The sequence below is a fragment of the Notolabrus celidotus genome, chromosome 1, assembly GCF_009762535.1.
Source record: "Notolabrus celidotus isolate fNotCel1 chromosome 1, fNotCel1.pri, whole genome shotgun sequence".
Taxonomy (NCBI): domain Eukaryota; kingdom Metazoa; phylum Chordata; class Actinopteri; order Labriformes; family Labridae; genus Notolabrus; species Notolabrus celidotus.
The window spans coordinates 37077140-37100117 of NC_048272.1; the positions used below are offsets into that span (position 1 = coordinate 37077140).

The window sequence follows — 22978 nt, forward strand, 5'->3', positions numbered from 1 at the left end:
CATTAAAGGTACATGCACAGTGTGAAAATGAAAAGCAGCAGGGGGGTTTGGGTGTTGGTATGTAGGGTTTAGGAGGGAAATTCTGCAGCACATGCAAGTCTTTTGTACTCTGGACGCAGTAAAAAAAAAAAAAAAAAAGAAAGAAGCAAGTGGCTGTTCTCAATTAACCCTTTGTGTGTACTTACGTTTTTGCAACTGAGTCATCAAGTAGTTGTTCTTGAAGAAAGCTTCGCTGCAGAACGTGTTTGTGAGAAGCACCTAGAAAAAAAAAACATTCATTCATCAAACTGTGGAGGCAGGAATCCAAACAGGAAGAGGAACACTTGATGTGATACAAAGGCAAAGTGCAGTAACTACACAAACAGTGAAACTGAGAAAAATGGCTTTAAAGTTTTTGGACTGGCCAAAAAAATATGTTGTAGGTAGATCAGTGTGAATACATTCGTGTAATGTCCATACAGTCCAATCGCAAACCATAATGTGACCTATGACCCCAAAAATGTAGATTGCGCATTCTGCCGTTGGAATACTTTGAACAGCTCTATAGGTATTCCAAAAGCAAAGTGCACTAACTACAACACAACTGTGTTTCTTTGTTTACCTTGCTTTTTTTCTTTTAGAATTAAGAGGTTCTCACCCAATTTTGAATGGTTTTAATGATTTAAATAATGTCCTGCAACCAAAAAAAAATACAAATATTATTGTCCTATAATTAGTGATCAAGTAACATATTTCATACTCTTTTTGTTTTTTACATGAACATTACAAAAACATCTAAAAATTAGAGATCAAAGAGACTTTGTATCAAGGTAAGTCATTTCCTGTGTCACATAAATGTATCCATTACAATACGTTTAAATCATAAAATTAAAAAAATCTGTGAAGAAGTTTTTTATTAAACTTCACTGAAAAAATAAACAAATAAATATATATTTGCCAAGTGTTTAGGGTTTTTTTTTTTTTACAAAAGTTGCAGAAGGTAACCTAGATCCATGCCCTCAGAAGTGGGTTTTGAATCTGACCTGGCAACCCTGCTTTCACCAGTGGCGGTAGGGGCTGCTGCAAGAGTAACTTTATTGAGTCTTTGACATCATGGGAGCAAATATTTAACATAATGTCACTCCCCTGTGGATTTTCTGTGACACAAAATCCTTTGGAGACCAGACTGGTGCGGATCTGTATATGGCTTAACCAAGGCTTAACTGAAGGATGTACGTTTTACACCACTGTTTGAATAATGCTAACCCCTCAGGGTGGGAGAGACGTCCCGATCATGACATTTTAAGCAAAGTCAGAGAGCAGTTAATGCACTTACTGCAGTTTGGCTTTGTACAGTGGTACACTACTTTGTTGCTGTTCAAAGCAAAAATGCAGTAAGTGCTGTTACTGCACTCTGGCTTTGTATGACAGCACTGTAGCCTTACTGTCCTACAAAACCAGTGTGCAGTAACAGCACTTACTGCGGTTTGGCTTGGTTTTTGTCTGAATTTTGTAGTTACTGCAAATTTGACATCTATTTTTTTCTGAAACAGAACAAAGTTGAACCTGGAAACTTTGTCAGATGATAAAAGAGATGTCACAAAGAACAATTCTAGTCTTAACTCAATTTTGACCAAATGTGTAGTTACTGCACTTTGCCTTTGTAGGGCAGAATGTGATACAGGAGGAAGATTAAAGCCCACAATGTCAGAATGTAATCAGACAATAATCACAAACATGGGTCGCTTCAATTTTATCTGCTGAGAGCGCAACACGACTGGACACATCATGGGAAAACTAAAAATAACACTGATACAACATAAACTATGTCAGAAGCCAAACATTCATTAAAAATGATCTTTGTTAGAATCCTGCCTTACTTTCGGATCCTCAGACAAAGAAGGCACAGATCTGATGGTATTCAGCTGGACAGGATCCCTGCAGCCTGTGTGTGTTTTACATAAACTACAAAAGGTGGACAACTGACTGTTTGTGGTCAGTTATGCCTGAAGCTAGAATGAGCCGCCCATCTGAAACACAGGCGAGTGTTTCAAAAGAGGGTAATACAAAGCATTCGCTGCCCTCTTTAAAGTCTCCCTGTGGAGGATTACTGAGCTCTGCTTTGCTCTACATCACTGTTTCTGATTACACACATGGACGTTGTACAGTCAGTGTTTACACTCTGTCATCCTGTGTCCTCCTTCACCTCCTCATGCTCTCACACAGGCTGGTTTCTCCGTGAACATGCGTGACATTTCAAAGCTGCTTTCAGTCGAGCAAAACTCGCTTTATTAAGTGAAAGCAGTCGAACCTGAACACACATCAATGTGTGTTTAATTAAGCCTGAAGACTTCACTGATGGTACTACACACAGGGCGTGCTTTCTCTGTGATTTCACTGTAACTGAATGCAACAACTTAAATCATGTGTGTCTCTGCATCAACAGTCGAATGTGACAGTGATGCATGCTTACTCCTCATGTAGAGGAGGAGCTTCTATAAAAGAGCCCAATTTAAGTAATCCCAGAACTCAGAAACACAAGCCAAGTGTGAGAAGATGAGATAATGAGATTCGTATGCGTGGGCCAAATATTGCCACTCACTTTACTTATCTTGTGCTGTCTATCAGTCAACATTAATGAGATCCCCTCTGTGGAGATCATTGACTGAAGTCAGCTTGATGGCAGATGTATCTGATCAAATTAACAGACTGGTTCTTCTCACCCAAGGGTCCTGACTTTAAATGAGGTTACTTTGAAATGCAGACAGGAGACAACTGTTTTCTTTAGAGGGAAATGAGAACAATTAACCACAGACCTGACCTTACTGCCAGACTCACTGTTAGGGCTCAAGGTCTGAGTATAAAGGAGGGCACTGATGATGCATGACCGTTTTCCTTGATGGCTCTTTTAAATATCCAACATGTTGCTCTGCTCTCGCTGCATTTACTGTGAAATCTTTGAAAGAAAATTGCTCGGCTGGTAGCGTCTTTTAATCCTGGCAGACGTCACGTGAACCTGAATGCAGGCGAACGCACGTGCCAGCCCTCGCTCTGTGAATGGAATACATTTTATGAATCATACAAAATCTAACATGAACAATAAAATAGGCTTTATCAATATATAAGCCCGAGTCAATATCATCCGAGTCCTCATGCAGTCAATGCTCGAGTCCGAGTCCAAGTCCAAGTCATCAGTGCTCGAGTCTAAGTCGAATCACGAGTCCTGCAAAATGGGACTGGAGTCCTGGACTCCAGTACTACAACACTGCTGTCCAGTAATATTATGAAGAAGTGGAGCAGGTGAGAGAAACTTTAGGTTAGCGATCTACAAAGAGACTGAAACCATGAGCGGTGGTGATGATAGCAGCAGGGTTCAAAGTTGTGACATTAGTTTCTTTTTAAAGGTGTGTGAACCGCAGAGCTCAGAGAAGAAGGAGAGCTGAATGCAACAGGCAGAGAAGAATCCATCACCATGGAACGATAACTGACGAGGAATCACTGGGACTATTTTTAAAAACTGTAAACATAAATCATTCAAATCAAAAAAATAATATTTTAATAAATGTTTTTACCAAAGTGTTTGTATCTTAAGTTAGTAGCCAAGTAATAAGTGGGATCATCAGCGCATGAATGTAGCGGGAATGGGTGAATGTGACGTGTAATGTAAAAGCACTTTGAGTGGACAGAAGACTAAAGAGGCAACATATATTAATCTGGTGAGGTCATAAAAAACTGCTATCACACTGAAAATAGAGAAATTAATTCAAACTGTTAAATGAAAGTGAGAAGAAGGGACTTTCATCCTTTGCGTTACGTTTCTTTTGGCACACTGTATAATGGTTAATACGAGACAGCAGGCAGTTAGTGCAGTCTTCCCACCTCGTGGTCGTGATTCCTGAGCCCGATGCTGATGGAGCGGCTGGCTCTGGACAGGACGGCTGTCATGGCGTAGAGGTTGATCAGCACATCTGCTACCCTCTTCAGGATGAGCTGTTCATCCACGATGGTCTGACAAGATCAGGGGATAAAAACAAGGAAACTTCAGGCGTCTGTTTTCAGAGCCCAGAAATGATGAAGGATAATTCTGCCTAAGTGTGTCTCTGCTATGACATGAAATAAAGTTGGTGGTTGGTACCAAAGAGACTGGACTCTGAGCAGACTTTAGCTCTGATGCTGTGATGAATGGCTTCCTGTGTGTTGAGGTTTTCAGACAGAGACCATACAGATCCCATGATTAATTCTGAGCTAATAAGTGATACCTGCGGTGTCTGAGTCAGTGGGAACAGGATGGCTCTCTTTCTCTCTGAGAATTAGGATCAGAGCAAACCTCTCGGTGGGAGGGGTTTAGAGTCTGGTCTCTTTCAACATAAACAACTGTGGAGTGGATTGTTCCTGAACTCTAAAGCTTAGACAACAGTTAAGCCTGTGGTTTAGTTATCCATGTAACTAAAATGACATAAACAAAAGGTTTTCAAAGTTTTGTTCTTCATTCCCAAATTTCTGAATATGAGACAAGTTTTAATACCACATTTATCCGTGAGTGTTGATGCTAAATCGTTAGTTACATGTCAGGGTTCTTTATCCATCAGCCACAAAGAATTCCTTAAACCAGGTTGTCAAATGGCCGGTTGTTTGGTTAGCCACAGGTATACCTGCATCCCTGTACACTAGACAGTTACAGCGGATAGCAACCTCTATCTTTAATAATGCCTCACACCATTTGCACAGTGATTTTCAGCTTCTCCACTCCAGGTGACTGTTTTTAGTCCCTAGATGGTATAACTGTCCCATGTCTGTACTTTATGATCCAAATAATGGTCACATTTTGTACAATTAAATGTATAGATCCCATATTTTATTTAACACTTGTATTTGTACTACTTGTGTGTGCCTACAAAGCATTTCTGTTATGGTGAATGAAAAGTGGTACTTCAATTTCCTTCTTCTTTTCTGGGGACCTCTTTCTGTTTCAACCACAAGGTCTGATTTGCTCTAGCAGAATGAAACCATTTATTTCTGCAGTATAATAAATGGACACAGTGTCTGTGACGTTACCCATCTGTTCCAGAAGGGAATTGTCGGCGGTCGCCATATTGGAAATGCTGAACTCAACCTAACTTCTGGCGAGCTAGTGTGAGGTAAAGAGACGGGCCTTAAGCTTCTTTGCTAACAGCTACAGTGTTCCCGCCTGTCAATCAAGACAGCCGTGTCCTTATTTGGCCAAAACTCTTTAAGTTGAATATATTCGAAAATGCAGAGTTATAAATAAATCAACCCAGTGTGCGCCGATAAAGAAATGAGCTATTCAGACCTAAACTGTTTTTTGTACCAGGCGGTAAACATGTTTATTTCTGCTACAAAGATCGTCTTCTTTGAATGGGTGTGTATGTGGTTTCTGGTGTTTCTGCAGCCAGCCTCTAGTGGACGCTCGATGAACTGCAGTTTTTAACACTTCCGCATGGGCTTGATATTTTGAGACCGGCGGTTGCACTTGGAAGAAACACATCATTTTCATAAACAAACACTCTGATTGGCTATAAAGGAACATTTGAGCCTGAGTCCAGTTCAGATGAACGGGAACATTATTTTAGTAGAGGCCTAAGAGTTATTTGCAAGTGGAAGTGTAATGTGAGATTAGAAGAAAAGTTTAGTCTAAAAAGTTAAAATAACATTATTATTTGTGGGACTAGAACCAGGAAAAAAGCTCTAAGTAGTTCACTGACAGCCTGATGACTGTAGTTATAACACAGCTGGCTATCCGGTCCAGATTTAGCTGCAACTGAAGCCTACTTTACTGTCTTTGTCTAATCCTCATGACACAGGACTTATTGACTGAAGTGGTTTGAACATAGTTTTGAGGTCTTGTTCTTCAGAGTTTGAAGACTGAAGCGAGTTGAAGGCCCTCTGAGGACAGTTCTCATGCTCTGACTCAGTGGACGTAAATGATACAGGAAGTGAGGATTTGGAAAGCTGATCTTTTTCCAGGGGATTTATAGCTTCTTTGGGAAAGCCATGATTACAAAAGCACAGTGCGGGAAGAGAAAGAGAAGACTTTTGAGGAGCTGTATTACAAACACTTACACCAGATCTCTACAACCACTTGTGTATTGAGCCATTTCAGACAAATGGAAACTTTGTTGAGGGGAATAGGAAACATTAGAGGAGAAAGATCCCACTGCATTTTTTCCCAGCATCATAAAATCAATCAAATGTTACCTTTCCGTATCTGTACAGCAGGCTCTCCACCGAAGACCCGAAAAGGTTGATGTTCTGTTCAAGCTTCTTTGCACTTTCCTGTAAACAGAAGACTCGTGAGCCTCTTTAGCAACAACAACACTTTGATTTAAGGCCCACACAAAATGTATCCCCTGAAAGCTCTTACTGCCAAGCTGGGATGCACCAATCCATCTTTCCCCGTCAGGCCGAGATCCACTGAAGCTCCAAAAGAGGTCTTCAGTTTCTTTCCTACCATCCCCAACGCCAGACCAATATTTCCTTTCTTCATCTCCCTGCAGGCAGAAGAGAGGGAACTGTTAGAGACGAGCTGGCTAAAGATTTATCTTATAAGAAACTAACAACATTAAAAAAGTAAATAATATCTTTCATCTGTGATAGAGCCGTTTAGATCGCCATCGGGAGCAGCTTCAAACTAAATATTTCACAAACCAAAATCCCAACTATATCTGAGGATAAGTCACAAACATCAATATGTCGTGAATACATTCACATCTCATGACATCTATGTTCTTACTTTATTTTCCCTGTGAGCACTTTTCCAGCATACTGCATTCCAGTCAGAGCAACATACATCCGCAGGATTTCATTGGTCCCCTGAAAACAGACGACACAAATGAAAGTTAGCAGGTCACACACTTTATGCTTCATGCAGCCGGTGAATAACAAAGCCTAATACAGCATAATATTATCTGATAACTGAAATGGTTCTGTAATGCCGGGTCAGTAAAAGTCTAACAGGGTGTCAAAACATTGATAATTAAATGTTACACAGACTGAAGAAGTCAGAGGTACTTTAATATCGATTGATTCTCATCCAATGAAACAGAAAAATGGTTTTAAAGGCTGATGAGCTGCAGATCTGCTCCACTCATTTATCAACCAAAGACTAAATCATTTACTGAACAGAGCTTTAAAATTCTATCCACATGTGACTTCTGATTCCAAAGTCAAATGTGCCACCTGGTGGACACTTTAAGGAACTGATAGGAAGCTTATTTGTATAGCACATTTCATTCACGAGGGCAACTCAATGTGCTTTACATTAAAACATTCAAAGCATTGGAAACATTCAGACAAGCATAAAAGAACACAATTAAAATGACAAATATAATAAAAATTAGAAAAGTAAAGGATAATTACAAATATATTAAAAGTAAATTTAAAATTTGCATTTAAAGTGAGTTAAAATGAGCTAAGATAGGAAGGCAGTGTCAAATAAAAAGGTCTTAGCCTTTGATTTAAAAGAGGTGACAATTTGAGCAGACCTACAGCTTTCAGGGAGTTTGTTCCAGATATGTGGTGCACAATGACTAAACACTGCTTTGCCATGTTTTTTTCTGAACTTAGGGACTGAAAGCAGACCAGTACCTCATGACCTCAGAGGTCCAGATGGTTCATACAGTAGCAACAGATCAGCAATGTATTTTGGGCCTAAACCATTCAGTGCTTTATAAACCATCAGCAGGATTCTAAAGTCTATTCTCTGACAGACAGGAAGCCAGTGTAGAGATCTAAGAACTGGAGTGATGTGGTCTGCTTTTTTGGTCCTTGTTAGGACTCGAGCAGCAGCATTCTGTATGAGCTGCAGCCGTCTGATGGACTTTTTAGGGAGTCCTGTAAAGACCCCGTTACAGTAGTCTAGTCTGCTAAAGATAAATGCATGGACAAGTTTTTCTGCATCCTGCTGAGACATAAGTCCTTTAATCCTTAAGGTGAAAGTAGGTTGACTTTGTCTTAATGTGGCTGCTGAAATTAAGGTCTGAGTCTAGCCGCTGCAACTATAGATTAACCAGTGCATTGCTGCCTTCCTGTTTCAATCTAAGAATGACAGTATGGGAGTCAGTTGAGCTTTAATTCAACCTTAGGCTTCATTATGAGGATATAGGATGGCTTTGCTTGCAAAGTCACCGCTTTGTTGTCTCAGAGCGTCACTTAAAAACGGATTGCGTGCTCATAAGAAACTTTCTGGCGAACACTAGAAACTTTTCTATTTGTTTTTTCTGTCCATGTCACCTTAGGGGCTCCGTATGACTCAACCCGGTGTTTTAGAAATACTGAAGTTTAGAGTCCCACCTAGCTTAGAAAGTTTTGGCTCACCCTGAACATATGACACGTTATTATTTAACTTTTGTTTGATATTATATCCACATAACAGCAGTTTGCCTAGAGCATTTAATAACCAGTTATTGTTAGTCTACCTCAAAGATGGGCAGGATACGACAGTCCCTGACCCAGCGCTCGTAGGGGTAGTTCTTTGTGTAACCCAGACCACCGAGGATCTGAAGAGCTTCACTGACGCAAATCCAGCCCCCCTCTGAGCTGAATATCTGAACAGAAGATAGAAAGTGAGTGTAAGACCTTTATTTTTTAAACTTCCTTCACATGATCAAACTTTAATAACTAAGTCACCAAACCTTAACCATGGCAGCCTCTAGAGAGCAGTCTGGAAGGCCCGGTCTGTCCATCATCCCTGCTGTCAGGTACGCCATGCTCTCCATCACAAAGGCATTCAGAGCCATCAGTGCAAACTTCTCCTACAGTTACAGAGCAAACACAGACATGTTTACCTCTGACCACAAAGAGAGAGGATGTTAAACCTCATGACTCATTATGGAAAGTCAACGTACCTGAATCATCCCGAACTCCCCCAGGCTTTTGTTAAACTGCTTCCTGGTCATGGCATACTCAGAGGTCAGTTCTACAGAGAGACACACACAGCTGATTTAAAAACACTCAAAGCTTTAAAGTTCTTCAGCTTTCATTTCAATCTGCAGGAAAGAGTTTTTACCAATCATCTTTTTAATCATCCCAGCTGAAGAACTCCCCATACTGAACCTTCCTGAGTTCAGGATGTTCATGGCGACCTGTGCGACACAAAGGGAATATTAACTAATCAATCTAACCTTACAGAAACATAATGAACAACAGAATGAAGCTTACCTTGAATCCACTTCCTACTTCTCCAATTACATTCTCTAAAGGCACTGGGACGTTGTCAAAGTTCACTTCACAAGCTGAGAAGGAAAAAGAAAAAACTCTCATTATGTAAAAAAGTATGATTAAAATAACATTGTATTTCTTTGAGCGACTTTTCTCCATGTGAGCCTTACTGTTGGATCCCCTGATGCCGAGCTTGTCCTCCAGCTTGCCGTGAGTGACGCCCCCAAAAGCTCTCTCCACGATAAACGCTGTAATCTTATCCTTCTTCACGCCATCAATGACCACCTCTTGCCGGGCAAACACCGTCATTACATCCGCCATGTTCCCGTTAGAAATCCAAAACTGAAGGCAGAAATAAAAAGATAAAGCTCTTCAGAGGGAAATAGAAACACATGACCGCTGATGTTCAGCTGTACTTTTACTTCCTCTCACCTTCGAGCCGTTCAGCAGGTAATGTGTTCCATCCTCCGAGAGCGTCGCACGGGTCTGAATGGAGGCAGCGTCGCTCCCGCTGAAATGATGAGTTCAGGGTCAGTCAAGGTGAAGAAACCACGTGCAGAGACACAAACTATAGATGCATTTACAACTTAAGCATTAGCCATTTTTAGCCAAACTATCAAATCAATCAGACTTTATCTGTAAAGCACGGTACATAAAAATAATAATGCTAGTAATAAAATAGAATAAATTAAAGATACAAAAAAAGATCCCCATCCCTCCACCCTAACATGATAGGAAAAAATAATAATAAACTCATGATTAAACAAAATAATAATAAACAATACATAATAAATAATAATAAATATAACAATAACAATAACAATAATAATAATAATAATAATAATAATAATAATAATAATAATAACAAATACATAAATACATTTCTTTTAAAGTTGCTGACAAACTGAGGAAATGCTTTAATGATATCTTAGTGAGGAAACACTGGAGATAAAATAAGATGTTAAAACTCAACACAGGAAAATAAACTCACCAAAATAAAATAAATGAATAAGATAATAGAATAAGATTAAACCATTAAAAGAAACTAAGATGCTTAGAGTAACTTAAAGTAAATAAGTAATTGTATGAATTGATTGAATACTATATTTTTTTCACTCCATACAAGCAAACCAGGTCGTATTTTTATACGTAATATACAAAAAACAATGTTTATCAGGACTGGTTGGGCAAATGTAGCTTATCTAGTGTAACAGGATATTTTTCAATGGGAATGAGACAAAGACATTGGCTTATTTTGAATTTCTTGCAGTGCACCCCTCTAAAGTTTGAGGTGTCTTAAAACACTGAATCAAAAGTATGTAATATGGCTGTTTTGACATCTGTCATGGAATTTTCATAGTCTTATATATATATGTATGTAAGAATGTTTTAACTCTTTTATCTTTCCAGTCTAAGTGTTAGGGAAAGAGTAACTTCCTTTCAATGTCAGCTGACACTACTGGATGATAGGCGAGACAGGATCATTGTAGTAATCAAGGTCTTCCTCCCTGTTCCTGTCTTTATCTGTACGTTTAGACCGACTTAGTGTCTCCAGACTAGAGCACCGCTCTTCATCCCAATTGTTTTGTTTCTTATTGTCCTAACTTGGGTATCTAACTTCAGTGTCTTCTTTGGGGATAAATACCACACCTGAGGGATTGTCTGACAGAACTGCCTTGGCATTGCACTGCACTCTCCTGCCTGTGTACTGTTATGTTATTTCTCCTCGATCAAGTTCTACATAAACTATTTCAACGTGAACCGTCAGAGTCTCCTGAGTCTTCTGTGTCCAGTGTCCAGTTTCTTGATGAATTCCACCACAACATGGACCATCAGAGTTAGTCCTTTTTATGTTAAGAAAAACTCAAGAACGCTGCTGGGAGAGAGAGAGCTTTCTGACTGCCTGCTCAAAAACTTCAGTGCTTGTTTTCTGGACAACATACAACATGCTTTCTAACAGGTTTGTTAGCTTTTGCATCGAGGCAACAGGAAAAATATCAGACTAAGGGCTTCAGAATGAAATTCCTTTTTTTTTTTTTTTTAATATTTAATATATGCAACAGACACAAAAGTGCTAGACATCAAACAGAACACAAAAGAAAAACAAACCATAGAACTTGAGAGCAACAACCAAACAAAGCCATCAAGTATAGAACAAAGTACAAAAAAAACCAAAACAAACAAAGAGACTAGAAGAAAAACAAAACAAAACAAACAAAAAACAAACAAACAAACAAACAAACAAAAAAAAAAAAACGGTTAGAAAAGAAGAGTTGGACTATAGGTGACCAAAACACACACAGAGAAAAAAAACAAAAACAAACAAACAAACAAAACAGAACAAACAAGACGAGAGTAGACTGTTATGGAGGGGATTGTCAAGAAAGAGAAAAGAGAAAAAACACAATAGAAAGAGAAGATAAAGACTAGAAGAGAAAAAATGCTTGCTTTTGAGAAGGACAAGAGAGGTTTCAGAAGGGGGATTATGAATGTGTGTGTGCAGTTATATGGGTGTTGATGTTTATGTGCATGTTGTAGTTTGATGGGTATTTACAGGGTATTTATAAGTGGACTCTAGTAAGCTTGTAGTGTGCCACTGCGGATGATGAGAGGGCATGGTGGAGGGAGGAGCTGTAGGTGCCAGCATACTGGTATCGGCCAGGCCCGGCTCTGCAAAGGCAGCCCCCAGACCCTTGGGAGGGGACTTGCGAATTGCAGAGCCAGGCCAGTTTCAGGTGCATACATTTTAGGGGGGCCACCAGACCCAAGGGAGGAAGCCCCCCCTCATGTGATGCACGCAATGATGATGCACTGATTGAGGGTGATGACACAGCTGTTATTTAAGACGGGTAGGGTGGCAGAGGAGGTCCCAGTTTTATGCAGTGATCAGTGAGTCCTTTTATGTTTGTGTATGTATGTGTGTTTGTGTGTTTGTGTGTTTGTGTGTCTGTGTGTCTGTGTGTTTGTATATTTCTGTTTTAATGATGGAGGTGATGGGGTGCGGTTATGTCCTAAAGATGAAGAGAGGGGATGGAAAGCAGATAGGAGAGCATGAAAGATGAAATCAGAGAAGTAATAGTATGAACAAAACAAAACAAAAAAAAAAAAAACAACAAAAAAAAAAAAAAAAAAAAAAAAAGGGATGTTGTAGTTGAAGGAGTTAAACTTAAATGAAGATTAAATAACTAACGTTACTAAGTTACTGATGAGGGCAGACCAACAAAATAAATCAATAAAATAAAATGTAAAAGACGTTGGGTTGAACTATTGAAAAATGAAGGCTAGACAACTAAAGTTATTGTGTATTTAGTGAGAAATAAATAAACAAATAATATATTTTTTTAAATAATAATAATAGCAGTTATAATAATAATAATAATAACAATAATAATTACCATCACAACCAGTATCAGTACAACAACTAATTCTAATGAGAAATAAAATAATAATAATAATAATAATAATAATAATAATAATAATAATAATAATAAATAAAAATAGTGAAAAAGAAAATGATAAACAAAAATACAACAAACAAAACAAAAAACAACAACAACAAAAAAAACAAAAAAAAAAACCCCAGTGCAAAACAAAACAACCAAAAAAAAAACAAAAAAAAAACAAAAAAAACCAACAAAAAAAACATATATACTAAATCATTTTGGAAACCACATAATTAAGGACGTGTAAACAGATATAGTGTTGATGTTGTGGGTAATCAAATTCAGAGGAGATAAACCATAAAAAACAGAGTCAATTAAAAATAAAGGTAACTAAAAAAGCAAACAGGCAAATATATTTATGTAATAATAATGATGATAATGACCACCATAAAAAAAAAAACAAGAAGAAAAACAAACAGACAAACAAACAAACAAGAAACAGCAACTTAATAATTTTAAGAAATGTTATGATAATAATGATAAAGAAAATTGTGTATTGATGTTGGAGATTAAAGCATAATAGTAATGATAATACTAGTAATAATAAATAATAACAATAACCAGAGTTGCAATAGTCATCAAAAAAAATAAAAAAAATAAAAAAATAAATAAAATAAAATAAATAAATAAACAAAGTTTGAGAAACAAAACAAATAAAAGGGAAGTAGGGAATTGACACAGATAAGTTAATCAGAGACAAAATGGCACATAGACGAATGTATCAAACACTGGGCTAGCTATTTCCATTTAGGGTTAATATCACTGAGATATTTGAAAAAGTAAAATAAAGAAGGAAAAGAAAGAATTTGTGGAGGAAGGATGGCTGATTACTGCTATTTTGTTGTTGTGGTGTGGGTGTCATGGTTGACGTGTGAGATGTTTTTGTGTGTATGGTATGGGTGGTGTGATTGGTGTGATTGGTGCACAGGCAGAATGAGCTTTTTTGTTTTAAAAAATGGGGTTGTTAATGATTGGGTCCCAGATAATGTTAAAGTCGAAGTATTGGTTTTTGAGTGAGGCTGTCAGTTTTTCCATTGCTATGTATTCTGTGAGTAAGTTTTTCCAGTGTGAAATGTTGATTTTTTTCTTGATTTCCAGTTCATTAGAGGGACTAGGCAGGGATGCCCACTCTCTCCATCATTATTTGCCATTTTCATTGAACCACTCGCTGCAGCTATCCGTCAAAAAGATAGTATCATTGGAATTCAAACAAAAAATGTGCACCATAAAATAAGCCTCTATGCCGATGACATCCTCCTTTATTTACAAAATCCCTCATCATCACTAACAGAATCCATTCAACTTATAAACACCTTCTCTAAAATCTCCGACTACTCTATCAACTGGTCTAAATCCACTTTACTCTCCCTCAGCCCCAGTAGGTGGGATGTGGCAGCCCAAACTCCACCTCACTCCCTTCGCACTGCTAACATCACTTACTTAGGAATCAATATATCCCCCAGGCTGTCAGAGTTAGTCAGTCTCAACTTCAACCCCCTCCTAACAACAATAGAAGATGATCTCAAACGATGGATGACTCTCCCATTATCACTAGCTGGCAGGATAGCTGCAATAAAAATGACCATTCTACCCAAGATTAACTACCTTTTCTCAATGATCCCAATAAAACCCCCACCCTCCTGGTTCAAATCCCTGGACTCCATCATTTCAAAATTCTACTGGAAAAACAAGACACCAAGAATTAAATTAACCACCCTACAAAAACCCAAAACCCAAGGAGGTCTACAAGCACCTAACTTTCCCCAGTACTTCACCGCCCAACAACTTCAATACGTTTACAAATGGACCCATCCAACTGAATCTGACTACTCCTGGATAGATATAGAACAAACACTTTGTAAAGAAATTCTCATCTCGGACCTTCCTTTCATGTCACCTTCCATCAAACATCACCCCTGCTTTAAAAATCCCACCATAGGAACTACTCTGACAGCCTGGTGGAAATTACACCAAACTACTAACTCCACATTCTTTCCCACCAAACATACTCCCATCTGGAACAACCCTGACTTCAAAATGAACAAACAGCCACTCTACTTCTCATCATGGGCCACTAAGGGTATCACGCACCTCGAGCACATTTTTCACAACAACAGTCTGGCCCCATTATCTCATTTGGTCCAGAAGTTCGGCATTGGGGAGAACCATTTTCTAGAACTACTCCAAATTCGATCTGCAATAAAAACTCATATCAACATCAACTCAACTAGCTTAGAATTATCATCATTATCCTCAGATATAATTAATATCAAAACAAGGAAAAAACTTCTATCCAAAATTTATAAAATCATCTCATACTCTGACCAATCTATATCCATCCCGTCAACAAAATGGGAACAAGACCTTCAGATCACTCCCAGTGCCGACTTCTGGACCCAAATCTGCAAAAATATTTTCTCCACGTCTATCAACACTAATATGCAGCTAATACAATACAAAATCATTCACAGAGTACACTACACGGGGGAAAGGATGTTTAAAATGGGCCTCACTACTTCCAACATCTGTCCGCACTGCACACAAAACACTGTTGACACCTACATGCATGCAACTTGGGACTGCACTCCAATAAAAGAATTCTGGAAAGAAATCACTGATCACCTTTGCCTTCTTTTAAGTTGCCACATCCCACTCTCGCCCACACTCTGTCTACTGGGAGACTTAACCAACATTAACCTCAACATCATACCCACCAGAATACTCCTTACAGTCCTCACCATCGCCAAGAAAACCATATGAACTGGAATTCAAAATGAAATTCCAATGAGTGACGTCTCACTTCTTCTTCTGTATTTTCTGTGTTGGACAAGTTGCGTTCTGGCTGTGTGACTGTCTCTGACATCAGTCCTGTTTCAGCACACCTTGCTGCCAGGTAGTTTTAGTGTTGATTTAAGAATTTACTGACTGTTTTAGAGGCATAGAAGGGTTTTAGTCCTGAGCTATATTGACCTTTTAACGATTTGTCAACAGGAGCACAACCTTAGATCCTCGAGCAAGACCCTTTTATCTATCCACAGTCCAAATCTATTACCAAGAGAAGACTGTGCCTCCTTCTTCAGAGGAAGTATGGAAAGAAAGTCTTAAATCTAAGGACCAGCATCACGATAGGAAAGAATATAGAAACGACTTCTCTGGTTAGGGTCTGGATCTCTGAGGAGAACACGGGATGCTTGATTTACAGAGCAGCGTCACTGTGAAGGAGATGTAAACGACGGGTCAGTGACTTTACCTTCCGGGCTCTGTGAGGCAGAAAGCTGCGATGTGTTCTCCTGAGGCCAGTTTGGGCAAATACTTCTGCTTCTGGGCTTCGTTTCCTGCGATCAGAATCCCCTGAAACACCAAACATCTGTTAGCGAACCACACACAGGAGTACCCTCAAGAAACCTGATTTCAGCAGTGAAGTTATCACACAGACATCGACACTTTCACTACAGCTTGTGCGTATAAATATAAAAGACATGCAGATAATGAGCCCGGACTTGAACACAAAGTTTCACGTACAACACTGAAGTCTATTTTTACCTTCAGGCCGATGGCTTGATGTGCGGCTAGTGTGACAGCGATGGAGCCGTCTAATGAGATGATCTCTGCCAGCCGTGCATACATGGTGTTGGACAATCCCAGACCACCTAAAGAGGAGCAGAAGAAACTTTGTCACCTTGTCTTTAATACAACTTTTCTTTATCTCTAAACTTGAAGACGTCAGACAACAGGGGGAAAGCAGAGGATTAATAGTATTCAAATGACATAGCTCCAGGTTGGGAGCTAACTCAACATACAGTGTTACGTTTTAGGATTAGTGAACGTCAATCTTGGAGGCAAACGCCCACCACAATACATAGAAACTGATAATCAACAGCAGCTCAGTGAGTCTGAAGACACAGATCATGTAGTTTAACACAAAGTCTGCTTTACTGAATCTACCTACTTGAGTTATTTACCCGATATAAAGAGCTCTGCATTCATTCATCATTGACCTGTTTCCTCTGATTGTGGACATCAGGCTGACTCTCAGATCTCTGCCTCGAGGCAATAACTGCCTAAACAGCACTGAGAGGGGACGAGCCATGCTTGCAGCACATGTGCGTCTGTTAATCAACCAGTTCTGTCCAGACAAACCAACATGACATGGACTAAGTGCCTAGAATTTTGATTTAGACATAAATGGTCCCATCTGAATGAGCTTTCTTCAGTTAGGGGATCTCTTAACTAAATTCTGAATTCATCAAGGACTGTATAATAAATGGACGTGGTATCCGTGACGTCACCCATTTGTTCTTGAAGCACTGTTTTGAACCCAGTAGGCAGGAACCATATTGGAAATGCTGAACAGAATCTAACTTCTTTGGAGCTAGTGTGAGGTAAAGAGGCGGGCTTTGAGCAGCCTTGCTTCTTCGAATATTCGAAAACACATGTATTTTCAGAGACTGAGCATGGCTGTAAAACGTAAACACACACGCCACGTCACAGAAACACCGACATAAAGATCGAGACAGACGCTGTCAGTGCACGCTACTAGCAGCACCTCGTCCTGCTGCTGGTTAACAAGACTGCCATATAAACAGGCTGTTAATGGGACAGGTGTGTGTGTGTGGGGGGGTTATTAGAAATAGTGGCCCATCCCTCTTCGCTAACAGCTACAGTGTGCCCACCTGTCAATCAAGTCAGCCATGCCCTTATTTGGGCAAAACTCATGATCTCATAACATCTTCTGAACTGTCGCGTTATAAAAAATTCACCCCCGCACAGTGTGGGCCGATCGAGAAATGAGCTCTTTAGACCTGAACTGTTTTTTGTACCAGGCTGTAAACACGTTTATTTCTGCTGTAAAGATCATCTTCTTTAAATGGGTGTGTATGTGGTTTCTGGTGTTTCTGCAGCCAGCCTCAAGTGGACGCTCGATGAACTTCAGTTTATAACACTTCGTATTTTAAGATCGGAGGTTGCCGCTTGGTTGTGATCAAATGCCTGATAAACTGCCCTCATTGGCCTCACCTGCACTTGTTTTTGTGTTAATTAGAAAATGAAAGCATATCATCACAGAGACTGAGTTTAACCCCCAATTTACACAGGATGTGCCGCGTGTTTGCTCCGTCCGACGGCTTGGGCCCTGCCATGAAGCATAGCTCAGCTCAGAGCAGCCAGGATCAGCTGGGTCCAGCACAGAGAGAACTACATACACACAACATGTTACAGAGCCTTTCTGTGGTTGAATCATTTGGATAGTATTCCATTACTTTTGTGCTTTAATCATCACTGAGTATGCTGCATAACTGTAAAGTTTAGTATTTGCAGGTTTAGTTTAATATGAATAATTCTGCTCTACTTTGTTGTCCTGTTACCTTCTGACAAAGTCTCTTCAAGTCCTGTTGTAGTATACATGGATCACTGATATGTGGCTGTTTGTAGCTTAAATCCATAATTGATGAGTACTTCTGATCTAAAAGCTCTTTAAATGGTCAAGAGTACGTATATGATGTTTTATTTTGAAATTGGCAGATGTTGCACGTAATCCTCGGGCCTGACTTCCTGTCTAGGTAGGTCTTTTTGTGCAGATTGATGCTTGCTGAGCGCGGGCTCCGTCGAAAATAGACTCAGAGCTGAGACGGGCTGTGGCGCTCCCTGTGTGAACATGAGTATTGACTAGAATTGGAATGTATCATCTGTGCAGTGTGCGGTGCAGCCGTAACGTGACGCTGCGCATCCTGTGTAAATTGGGGGTAACACCTTTCATCCATATACTGTGCATCTTCTAATGTTGCTAGGAATGCATCAAAAAACAGTCATCATTTAGAACCAGAGCTCCATGAAACCATCCTGCCAGTATTAAGTTAAGACAATCGATATCACTCGATGTCTGAGTTTGGAGCCAGCGAGAGCAGCCACTTTGCTTAGCCTCGCATAAAGACTGTAAATAGTGGGACAGGAATGGCTTTAGGTCCAAAGGCAAAAACCACCTCTCTCTGGAGGCACCTGAGGCTTGCTGATTGCCACGTTGTATTTTACTCCTTAGAGCTGTTCAAGGAAGAATGTTAAACACACTCATAACCAGAGTCACCTCAGGGATAGTCGGCAGAAGGTTCATCAGAGAAACATGGAGGTGCTTCAACAGCTCAAAGTTGTATTGAAAAGTCATGCTAATTAAAAGCTAACGAGTGAATGTAGAAAACATTAAAGAGGTCCTTTAAGTCTGATATCTGTGGTGTCTCTGGGTTTAATCACAGTGTAGTCTGTTCTTATATTTGCTGTAGTCAGTCACAAGTCAGAGAATAAAGAGTTAGGACACATTTGTCTCTTTAATGAAGAGACGTAATCCATATTACCTTATTTATCCTTGACTGTAGGTCAGTTACATGAGTCAGCTACATAACAGTCACACGTAACAGCCTCTGTATGCAGATGTTTACCTACAGCTACTACTCCAGATCCTGCTCTTTACATAATATGTAAATCTCCATTCACATCACAGGCAGTCACGTTTAAACAGACAAATAGCTTCAGGTCAGGATCCTCTTACCGTACTCCTCAGGGACCATGATCCCAAACAGACCGAGCTCCTTCAACCCGTCTAAAGTCTCTGGAGGGATTCTGGCTTCCCGGTCGATCTTTGCTGAGTCAACTGAAGTCACAACCAAAAAAAACCCGTTATTCATCCAGTAAATCAGAGACATTGTAAGATGACAGTTAGGAAGAGTAGTGTTTGCTTCTGTTGGTTTTATTTGAGTCCTTCATTCATTCTCCTCACCTTCCTCAGTGAAGAATCTTTCCACTGGAGCAACAAGCTGGTTGATCTCATCTGCTTCCTCATTTCCAATTTCTGGATAAGGGAAAACTTCGGCCTGGAGGAGAAACACACTTCTTAAATATACAGTACCAAGTGTTTACAGAGGAGATTAAAACGTGCTCAACTATGTCTAACGTCAGCTGCTACAACTGAATAAACATCCAAGTTTAATCAATACAACAAAGAAACAAGGGTTTTGATTTTTACAACTGGATTAGCTGTACTTTATAAATAAAGACCAACCATGAGCTACAAACACAGACAGCCCACACACAATTCAATTATTAGCTTTAATGATTGTTATACTGTTGATGAAAGTTCAATTGAGTTAATGCATTAATAAGCAACAGCTGATAAGACCTATAAGATAAAATATGAAATTTATTTAACAGGATAAACCCCTTGGGATGTGTCATCTCGTTTTAGAGGGGGTCCCAAAGACACAATCACAAATAGAAAACATAAGATTTCAAAATATACAACAAAACATGAATCTTTCAAAAGAAAAAAACACACGGAAAGTCAGACAGACAACCAACATGATGATGATGATGACAACAACAGAAGGCGGGTTGGGAAAACCTTAAACAAGGTACTATTAACGAGGGAAACAGAATAAAATTCAATAAACTACAGGAGCAATGATTCAACTCAATACAATAATAATAGGAATAAAATGAATGAATAAATAAGTAAAGGATGCAGAGGAACAGTGAGGGCTTTACTGGAAACAAAAACAGTTTGTTTTGAGATTTAAAAACAAATAATTTTTAAATAAGGGAAAGAAGATAAAGAATATTTATTTCAAGCAATCAGGTGAATTAAAATGAAAGCATTTAAAAATAAACTGATACCAGTGAAAATGTCATATTATGTCTGGAGGGAGACACTCGAGACTGTCTGCATACTTATTTTTATAATAATATTATTTATTTATTTTATTGGGCTTTTTTGCCTTTATGGTAGGACTGCTGAAGAGAGGCAGGAAATGTGGGGAGTGGAGAGGGGGAAGACATGCAGTGCATGCTGGCAGTCGGGAGTCGAGCCGGTAACCTCTGCGACGAGGACTATAGCCTCTGTATGTGGGGCGCTTAGACAGCTTGGCCACCAGTGCACCTTCTTTTTTTATAATAAGAGAGGAGACAAATTACATTTGACTTTGACACGTGATAATTTGCTAACAGAACAATGATGTCAGAATGCATGAACTACAGGAGCCACTGAAATTAAGTCGAAAAATGAACTTGATGTTAAAAATTCTGTTAAAGTTCATTCGAAAAAAACAAAACAAGGAAAAAAACCTGAAATTAATTAATTAATTAATTAATTAATTAATTAATTTGAGTTAATTTGATTAGGACAATGCACTTTAATCAACATTTCAAATTAGAAAAAGAAAAAAAGAATGGAATTTAATGTCAGAGTTTTTAGTTATATATAGGTATATCACAGCTTATGAAATGTGTAAAAAACAAACATTGAGTATGAATACACAAGCCCCCAGCCTACACCAATACAGATCCTAACACTGCAGTCCTGTGCCTCCTCCTTCATTATCATCTATTAAACAGCATTATTTGATATTATGTTGTGTTATACTTTATTCAAGCTTTTAGGCCTGCTTTATCTTAATATTAGTCCAATATCTGTTACCCTGCCATTTGTATGTATAACATTATAAACCATGTCTACATCAATGCAGACAGATGTGTATCATACTAGTCATACCTCTATTTATTTGCATGGTTAATACTGTAATATCAACATCATAACCAAGTAAGTAAATAATATAAATCCTGAAATAATGCATTTTGATATGAGGAAGCTTATAGGATATAGTATTATAAGAGATGACTAATAAAGTGGTGACATATGTAGTACACATACATAACTGGTAGAGTGAAATATTAGAATAATGAGTATCATATAATATTGAGGAGAATACAGCTTTATAAACAGAATATGGATGTATTCATGCAGGGGATGACCTCTCTAGGATTATTATTTAATCTAGTATTAAAGTAACATCTTGATTAGCTGCTTCACCACCAGACTTGAAGGTTTTTTTTTAAGTTTTAAAACAGATTCAGTTTGTAATTAAAGGTAAATGAGAAAATTATACATACATAGAAATTAAATAATACTATAAGTAAAGTAAGGAAAGGGAGGAATTATTTTAGGGAATCCTATGTCATTAGTGCTCTTGGTCCTGTCATTATTTTCAACGATTTTAGGTACAAATTTGGGGGGAGACTTCATAGTCCTGTTTTTATGAATAAAGAATTTTGAGAGGCATATAATTATGTTACAGCAGATATCATCACTTGTTTTTTAATATCAAACCAAAAGTTATGTCATTTATAGAAATGGAAATTGGAATGGATTGAATTTTTTACTTTTAACCATTCGTGGATATCAGTCCAGCAGGTTTTCACAGTTTGTCATGAGAAGAAAACACAGTTTGTCGACTCCAAAGCGGGCACAGAGTAAATCTTTAGAAGGATAAATATTGTTCATCATTTTTAAGGGTGGTATGGGGATTGTGAGATAAGTTGTTCTTAATTTTTCCGTTGACTTTTTGTTAAATTTGTGTAAAATATCATCCCTGTTCTGTCTACCTGGGAAAAGTATTTCATTAAGATTATTCCTTATCAATTTGTTATTACATGTTTTATCTAGGAGAGACAATCCTTGACTTGAAGGTGTTACATGTTACAGACTCCACCATATGTCACCGCTTCACCTGAAGCCCCAGAGCTCCATTCATTTCAGGTACAGTGTCGACACCTGGTCCTTATTCAACAATGACTCTCCCCCAGTTAACATGCTTTGTTTGGGGTCAGCTGGGAGCTCTGGTTATGTTATTATGGAGACAGATAAGACAGCAGCGCTGGGTCAAGTTATAATGACTGTCGGTCATCTCAGGTGAGGGTCGAATAGGATGGCATATTGATGTCAGCTGAACTGAACCACACAGAAAGACATACTTAAACATCTCCAAAGCTTCTGACATACTGTCTTACTTAAAAAACAAAGAAAAGGTAAAGTATCTGCTTATGTATCTCACCTTGTTCACCTGGCCCAGGAACAGATCCTTGGCATAAGCGAGGTTTCTGGAGTGTGTTTTAATGGATCTCCGCTGTTGAATAAGGAGCACGTCTTTCCCAGCATGCCCGACGTTACCGGAGACAATCTGCTTTGCGATTTTCACAGACTTAGAGAGGACAACGAGTCTGTTTACATTCATCATTCTGCTGCTGTAGACCTCTGTTTCACACTATGGTTTCACTCTGCCCATGGATACTGCCACAATCAGGATACCTTTCACCCGTTTCTGTCGCACACAGATGACGTATTCACCCGGTTAGATAATATCTTCAAAGACGCTCGGAAAAACCAAACTTCAAGTTACAAAATCTATAAATTGTCTCTGTTGGTTTAAACATAGTGGCATAGTGTCACAGGAAAGTTAAAATGTTAAAAACAAATTAAATTATCAAAATAAGAATAAACAACATAATAAAGAAGATACCTTAGCGAAACATGGAAATATTCCTAAAATTGCCTTGTAACT

The 22978-nt window shown here is 38.8% G+C and overlaps 1 protein-coding gene across 1 annotated transcript in view; it reads right to left on the bottom strand.

The window, feature by feature from the left end:
• acad9 (acyl-CoA dehydrogenase family, member 9) overlaps positions 1 to 22756 on the bottom strand; it is a 23479-nt gene extending 723 nt beyond the window's left edge. Inside the window, exons 1-17 of the mRNA XM_034693252.1 lie at positions 22472 to 22756; positions 19366 to 19459; positions 19138 to 19239; positions 16143 to 16249; positions 15850 to 15950; positions 9589 to 9667; positions 9327 to 9498; positions 9157 to 9230; positions 9005 to 9080; positions 8844 to 8914; positions 8631 to 8750; positions 8415 to 8543; positions 6731 to 6810; positions 6362 to 6488; positions 6196 to 6273; positions 3859 to 3987; positions 186 to 258 (exon numbers count right to left, since the gene is read on the bottom strand). Coding sequence (XP_034549143.1) covers positions 186 to 258; positions 3859 to 3987; positions 6196 to 6273; positions 6362 to 6488; positions 6731 to 6810; positions 8415 to 8543; positions 8631 to 8750; positions 8844 to 8914; positions 9005 to 9080; positions 9157 to 9230; positions 9327 to 9498; positions 9589 to 9667; positions 15850 to 15950; positions 16143 to 16249; positions 19138 to 19239; positions 19366 to 19459; positions 22472 to 22654 — 1795 coding nt within the window. The 5' untranslated portion in view covers positions 22655 to 22756. The remainder of the gene's footprint in view (positions 1 to 185; positions 259 to 3858; positions 3988 to 6195; positions 6274 to 6361; positions 6489 to 6730; positions 6811 to 8414; positions 8544 to 8630; positions 8751 to 8843; positions 8915 to 9004; positions 9081 to 9156; positions 9231 to 9326; positions 9499 to 9588; positions 9668 to 15849; positions 15951 to 16142; positions 16250 to 19137; positions 19240 to 19365; positions 19460 to 22471) is intronic.
• Between the last annotated feature and the right edge of the window lie 222 nt (positions 22757 to 22978).